Genomic DNA, 7,384 nt, shown 5'->3' with positions numbered 1-7,384 from the left:
CAGTATATACATTACAGCCACTCTCTTAGTCCTACATTGAATACAATGGCTTTTTTATTAACTTAACAAGTTCAAAAAGACTTTAAAAACAGCCACAGGGTACTCTGTATGTCTCTCTTATTTTATGCATGACTATGACTATATAGAATCAATTTGAAAATACAACCTCCGCCTTAGCTCAGAAGTGCTGAGTCAAAAAGTGACATCATCTGAAGCCTTACAATGACATGACTCCGTAATCACACAATGATGCCATCACTTCTACGCTTCAAGAAGAATTATAGATGCAAAACCCCAATAGGCAATGTCTGTGATCTGTGAATGGGGCGGCATGATAAATATATGGATTGAAATAATTGGCTCTCATGTTTACTACGCAATGCCTTTATGACATAATCTCTTTTTAATCCCTCTTTATCTCATTCTAGACTGCTGCGTCTCCACTGCTGCAGTGCCTACTTATATCGCTGCAGTGCTTTCTGCTGTACCCGCTGAATTAGAAATGAGTAATAATAATAATAATAATAATAATAATAATAATAATAATAATAATAATACATTGTATTTAATGCGCCTTTCATGACACCATCATTAAAATTACAGTCATCTCATGAAAAATTTAAAATTACAAAAAATTAAAATTAATAAATTGAAATTTAAAAAAATTTAAATTTAAAAATAAATAAAAGTCAATCCATAAGTAATGGCTTATTTTTTTCCAAACCTTACCAAAAACCTAAACAACTGTAAAATAGATGCTATATTCCTATTATACTATAACCTATTTGATAAAAATAAAAAACTAGAAAAAAACTAATTTAGATTTTGCGAGACAAAAAAATAAATAAATAATCACACGTTCATGATCTTCAAATCAGACTGTCAGCTTCGTAGTTAGGAAAGTCACGAACTGGGGAAACTGAAATATACAGAACTGCACAAGATGACACGAAGAATAGCCAAAAAATTGACCCGCAGGGGCTGCAGTGTTCATTTGTCAGGCTGGCTGAGACTGCGGTCATTGCTTTGCGAGGAGGTCAAGTCCACCTTTTGTTGCTGCTGAGAAATTCTCATTTAATTTGGTAAGAACTCATTTCTAAATGAGAACAGCTGAGTGCAAATCCTTTGGGGTTTTCTAAAAATGGCCCTTACTGTGTAACTCGCGTTAAGATTCGAGTCAGTGTTCTGTGTGCAGGAGTTTGTACTCACCTCCGGGTTGGTCCACTTGGTCTTGATCTTCTCACCCATCTGTTGCGTACAGCCCAGCAGGTCATAACCTTGCCTGCTCTACAGGTGGAGCAGACAAACGCACAATAAACACAACGCCGTGGCGCGGAGAGTACACACACTACATAAAACACAGCACGTACGTACACAGAGTTGCTCGGTTACTGGTAATCATTTAGAAGAGCACCACCAAATTAACGTATGCTTTAATTATCAGTTTTATAACTCTATGGAAAGAAAGACTGGGCCCAAAAATCTCAGGATTGACAATGGGACGATATTGTTTGCTTTGCTGTTTCTAGAAGATGTTTATACACAAAAAAATGCCGAGGTACATCCTTGACAGCTCCCGAGTCAAACGCAGGCTACAATTTTACATAAGCTTTGACATGTTACATGCTCAGAGCAATGTACAGCAGCAGGAAATCATATCACTACACCAGTAGATAAAGGGTTCTTTTACATAAATACACTGACACGGTAAGCAGGATAAAAGCTAGAGTAGGTTTAGAGTAAATAATGTGGCCTTCGGCTGTGTGTGTTGTGTGTGTGTGTGTGTGTGTGTGTGTGTGTGTGTGTGTGTTGTGTGCACGCGCGCGCATGTGCGCGTGACCCTCTTTGTCTCTCATCAATCCATATGTGGCCATGATGTAAAAGTAAGGCAGTGTATTACACTGCTCTACTTTAGTTTTTTCAGATGTTCAGCCACAGGGTAGAGGACAAAACTCGTGCTCTGTGAATTACAGTCAGCACGCCACGTGCGTCATTACCCGTATGTCATTGCACCGGATTTGTGATTCCGTTTATTTTAGTGTTCACAAACAAAACCCTTGACTGTTCAAAACATTAATCCAAAACTAAGACCTGTTTCTGATGCTATCACACCTCTGTTAATTGGTCCTAGGTTTGCGAAAACCCGAGTCCGAATGCGTTCAGTGGGCTGATAACATCGGACTCTAAACGGTTCTATAATCATCACAAACACTATGCTCGGCAGAACTGAGCCCATAGCGATAACGGAGCTATTCTCAAATTCCAACGCAGCATTAGCCCGGCGTTCTGGACCAACTGCAATGCCGCACGGAATGAGTGAATGGTGACTCCATGGACCTATTTATTATACCTGAGGCAAAAAGCCATCTGGAAATGGAAGCGGGGTGAAGCCATGATTGGCGGCAAGCCAAACGGACAATGGGATATTCATAATGAGTCATTTCCATTTCACAGTTTTCATCAGAATTATTTATGTAGCTGTGTAACTGAATCAATTTATGAATGATGTCATGTGGGTGATCATGAGTTACACAGAGCTCTTAGAGAGCCCTGGTGAGTTGACTTTAAGACTACAGGGCCTACAGCTATTGACATACTACTTAAGATTGAATTTTAAATGCAAACCAGATAGACGCTGCTCTAAATACATTATGTTATACATTGCAGAGCCACAGATGTTTTGATTTTGTACAGTTGAGGGCATACAGTAAATCACACACAGAGCTGTTTCACCATATATATATATATATATATATATATATATAAAAACCTGCCATGGTAAGTGTGTGACTCACCTTCTGCCACACGTAGGCCTCATGCAGGGTGATGATCTCATGCTCACGGTGCTCACCCTGCACGGCACACACCACGCAGATGATCTTCTCATCCGGTTTACAGTAGAGGGATCCTTCCTGTCCATGCTCCTTGCAGCGCAGTCTCTCTACTGTCACAGTGTCCCTCTTCCCCGCCTCTCTGGCAGCCACGACCTCTCGCCCTGCTTCTGCACCCTCAGCTCCGTCACCCAGCCCGGCCTCCAACTGTACACCATTCCTGGCTCCTTCCCTTTCCCCGGCGTCGCCGCTCTCATCGCCATTAGCCACTGCCAGTCCGAGTGGCGCCATCTCCTGATTCACGCCCATTCCAGCTGCCCTCTCGGCACCAGCCACATCCTCAGCTCCGTCTCCAACTCTGGAGCATCTGTTGGTGCCAAGTCCATTAGCTTGTGTCCCCTCATGGTTGTAAGGCATTATGGGGTGACGTGTGCTGCTGGCATGTCTGTCAGCATGAACAGAACAGAAGGCAAAGCTGCAGGTGTGGCATACTTGTGTGGCCGGTTGGGCCTCGTCAGGCTCGCACGCGTCACATAAACCGTCCATCTGCGGCAGCTCCTCCTGTTTCAGCCCCATAGCTCCTTCCTGGGGTTCCCCTTTGTGATCCATGGTGGCTGATTATAATTTTGGAGATAAGAGACGTAAGTCCTTATAGGAGACACACAGAGTAGAAGACAGGTTATTAATAGCTGTGACCTTTTGTGAACATCACCTATTTTTGCACAGGGGAAAGTCCAAGTTCCTCAGGACTAATCCCCCCTCGGATATAATATCCCACACCAGATGATGTATGGAGAGAGCCAAAGTCCACAGGAAACAGCATCCAGTGCAACACTATCACACGAGCTACAAAAAACACACACATCGTTTTGCACGGAGAATACACACATCTGCAGTCACGGGACACTCTTATGTGTACAAACACACTCACTTTGTTTACTGAATCCCAAACAGAAAGTGCTGAGCAGGGCTGTACACTCAGCATGACCCACCACCTGGCTACACTCTTATCTCACCTCCCTCTACACGTCACCAGGCCCTAACCTTTACATGTTTTGTCCGTTTGTGTCTTATTATGTCCTCTCTCACCCCTACTTTCAATTCTGCGGGAGTGAAGCTGAACGAGTGAAGAGAGACCATGGTGCATGCCTTGTTTACAGAACACACACAACTCCTTTTTTTCTCTCTCCTCATTTTCTCTTTCTCCTCGGAGCCTTCCTCTCTCCTGAGCTATGTGTGTGTGTACTCTCCCCCCACTGCTGACATAAACAACCGGTAGAAAAAGGGCTGTAACGCAGATAATAATAATAAAAAAAATTCCCCTCTTTTACCACAGCTCTCTGCTATTTCTCCTGTCTCACACAATAATACGGTGCTTCCTCACACAAACACGCACAGGCATTTTCTCCCTCTCCCCGTGGGGCTTTACCAGTTAGCATCTCACTGCGGTGTACTTACTCGAGTGTGTCTTTTCTCGCCTTCTGTTTTCCTGTCTAGGGTATGTTTTGGAATAACGTTAATGTGGAGGCACTGGGCAGTGAAGAAATTAGCTTGACAGCTAGCTAACTTCCTTAGCACAGCCGTTGTGCCTTGAATTCTATTAACGTTACTGAGCTGTCGACTGATCTACTTTCACTTTACAGCAGAGAAGAGGCTCCAGCTTCGATCCCACGGCATTTACTTCCTTATTTGTCTGCTTTTTTTTCTACTTCCTGCTCGTGTGTGTGTGTGTGTGAGAGCGGCGGAGGAGAGACACGCCGAGGCTGGAGAGAGAGAAAGCCCGTTTGGCAAGCAGCACTAGAGCAGACAGCGACACTCCTCACCGGAGGCAGGTAACGTTAGAAGGAAAATACTCTTACAGTTGGAATAAGTCACTTTAACTTAGCTGGTTGTTTCATGGTCGAGCATTAGCTAGTTATTTTCAGATGTAGTGATGTAATAATGAACGCTAATCGTGACGCTAATGTTTGTTTAACTTTGCCTTTGCCCCCAGCTGTAAGCTAACGTTAATTGATTAGCTAGCTAAACCAAGGACCCCTTAAGGCTTAACTGAATGAGACATGGAGCCATACTGTCTATGCATGGAGCAGGGACACCCCCCACTACATACATATATGTATAAAATTAAGTTGCATGTTTAACTGGGCCTGCAAAAACGTGGAGGGCGGCCTAAAGTCTTTACATATACCTTTTTGTTTTTGAACTTTATTCCAGAAATCATAAATTATGACAAATGATATAAAGCATATACAGGTCATCATATACCTTTTTTTTGCACAGAATACTAAGCTATGAAAATAATAATTGTTGGCATGATTTTATAAATCATCTCTTAATGTTAAACATACATGTGGCACAGTGAATCCTTATTAACTGTACGTGTGGATGGCTTAGTGACTACCAACCAAGGCCAGTAAGCCTATCATCAATGGGTATTTATATTTGCTAATAATATGTTTGATTCATGTTAAGACATTTAAAAAAAAAACTTTCAAAAATTAACAATAATTTGGAGGCCCCCCTTGCAGTGACTCTGAGGACCCCCTAAGGGTCCCGGACCCCCTGTTGAAGATCTCTGAGCCATTCAGGTAATGTTACCGTTAAGTTACAGTCGGTCAGGAGCTAGCTAACGTTAACGTTACCTCAACTGAAGTTAACATTAGCTAGCACTAACTGTACATTTAAAAACAAATTAAATCAAAAAAAAAAAAGCTTTTCTTCATGTCACCACATTTTAAAAATGCTAATTAAAATGAAAATAAAAGAAAGAAATATATACACGTCTGCATAAGGTACCCATATTTATGGATTTCGTTCAGTGTACAGTACACAACAAAGATGGTAACCGGAAACCTTAGCCATTTTGGTTGTCTTTATTTAGTTATTTATTTTATTTATTAAATATATAAAAAAAAATACAGTGATAATAACTAAATACAAGTGCAAACTGTAATAAATTAATAGGAATAAACTGAAAAATAATTGCAGGTTATTGTAAATATTTTGCAAATATATGCAAAACCAGGCATTTATGAAGTTATGTGATTACATCATTGTCTTGATGTTCTGTAACTCATCCAGTGCTTTTTGTGTTGCATAACCAGTTATATCTATTATAATAATCCCAACCAATAAAATATTATAAAATTGCTTTGTAAGAAAGAATGTTGCAGTAGGACATAAATCATGGCCAGTGCTCAAAGACCTGAAACAGAGGCGTTTCTAGGACTTGAGAAGGTTCGGGGGTTAGCCTGGACCCGTTTAAATACACTGAATGCAATGCAAAATGGCGATTGCCTTGCTCAGCTTGTTAGCCAGTGTATGTTCATTTCAGCTGCCCAGTTTGTAGATGTTATTTAGATGGCACCAACAGTTGGCCTAATCACACCTGGCCTGGCAACCCAAAGCCATAGATGTTGTCCAGATTTGTGAAGTGACATATGATGTGGGGGAGTTTGGGAGTCCTACCCCAGAAAATGTTACACTTAATTTCCTCCATTTTGGTGAATTTGTATCTATTTCTACCTTTTCTGAATCAATTAATGCCGGAAATATATTTTTTTATGTAAAGGGAGGGAAACATAGATGACAATTCAAAATATAAAAACAAAATGGAATATAATGCAGTAAGGCTCTCAGGCATTTATTTTAAAATATGTATTCTCCTGTAGATCAACTTTTGTCATTTAATGTTATCTGCTGAGTCAGCACACATGTAGGCATACTCCTCCCTCCTCTTTTGTGTCCTTTATTGGGGAAGTAACCTCTTTAAATGTGCATGTGGCACTTTTTCACCTCAATGATACATTAATTTAAATTAATTCATAAAGCCCTGTCTGTAATAGCTTATATGTGTATCAGCAAGATTTCTGGTCATGTTCAGAACTTTGTGCACATTGAAAATATAACGCACAGACGCAGCGCGACATGTCTGCCGCAGCATGCCCACAGCAGAGCGCGTCCATTATAATTAGCCTACCTGAAGCGGCACAGACCACGGAAGCTGCTGCGCTGCTCATCTCTATTTTTACAGAGAACAGACACAACGCGACGCACGGGTCTGCTTCAGAGCTCTGTGTGTTTGAGCCTGAACCATAGACTGTAAACGTCACGTGAGCTTCAAACAAAATCCTTATATTGCGCTCCTAAACTTTGTGTTGCCTACATTTAAAATGACATTCGGGGCAACAGTCAAAACATTCGGGGCCGAAGCCCTGGAAAAAGGACCTGGCAACGCCAATGATCTGAAATACTTGTATTGTGACTAATGAGACTTTCGACCTGTCTTTAGATTTGAGACTTCTCCCCAAATTTCCAAAAATGTCTTCTGTTTAAAAACAGTGATGTATTGCTGGTATTCAAATATAATCATTAATGCTATTAAAGTTATACTAACTCTGGCCGGTTTAGCTCAGTTGGTAGAGCAGGCGCACATATATAGAGGTTTACTCCTCGACGCAGCGGCCTCGGGTTAGGCTCCGGCCTGCGGCCCTTTCCTGCATGTCATTCCCCCTCTCTCTCCACTTTCATGTCTTCATCTGTCCTGTGAAAAT

General features: G+C 41.4%; 2 protein-coding genes across 5 annotated transcripts in view; one reads left to right on the top strand and one right to left on the bottom strand.

The window, feature by feature from the left end:
* The window catches only part of trim44 (tripartite motif containing 44), a 56,973-nt gene extending 52,541 nt beyond the window's left edge, over positions 1 to 4,432 (bottom strand). Inside the window, exons 1-4 of one of the 2 annotated variants that reach the window (XM_039808854.1) lie at positions 4,290 to 4,403; positions 3,544 to 3,677; positions 2,796 to 3,445; positions 1,210 to 1,287 (exon numbers count right to left, since the gene is read on the bottom strand). In XM_039808854.1, the coding sequence (XP_039664788.1) occupies positions 1,210 to 1,287; positions 2,796 to 3,440 (723 nt within the window). In that variant the 5' untranslated portion in view covers positions 3,441 to 3,445; positions 3,544 to 3,677; positions 4,290 to 4,403. Of the gene's footprint in view, positions 1 to 1,209; positions 1,288 to 2,795; positions 3,480 to 3,543; positions 3,678 to 4,289 lie in introns of both variants that reach the window. The other variant, XM_039808853.1, reaches the window with a different exon arrangement.
* A 138-nt stretch (positions 4,433 to 4,570) lies between these two features.
* The window catches only part of pamr1 (peptidase domain containing associated with muscle regeneration 1), an 84,477-nt gene continuing 81,663 nt past the window's right edge, over positions 4,571 to 7,384 (top strand). For 2 of the 3 annotated variants that reach the window (XM_039808850.1, XM_039808851.1), the window contains exon 1: positions 4,577 to 4,663. The gene's annotated coding sequence lies outside the window, so the exon portion shown is untranslated. Of the gene's footprint in view, positions 4,664 to 7,384 lie in introns of all 3 variants that reach the window. The other variant, XM_039808849.1, reaches the window with a different exon arrangement.

Source organism: Perca fluviatilis, chromosome 8 (genome assembly GCF_010015445.1).
Source record: "Perca fluviatilis chromosome 8, GENO_Pfluv_1.0, whole genome shotgun sequence".
In the NCBI taxonomy this organism is placed as follows: domain Eukaryota; kingdom Metazoa; phylum Chordata; class Actinopteri; order Perciformes; family Percidae; genus Perca; species Perca fluviatilis.
Note: the sequence above shows the minus strand (reverse complement) of the source record. Positions and strands in the feature narration are given on the sequence as shown.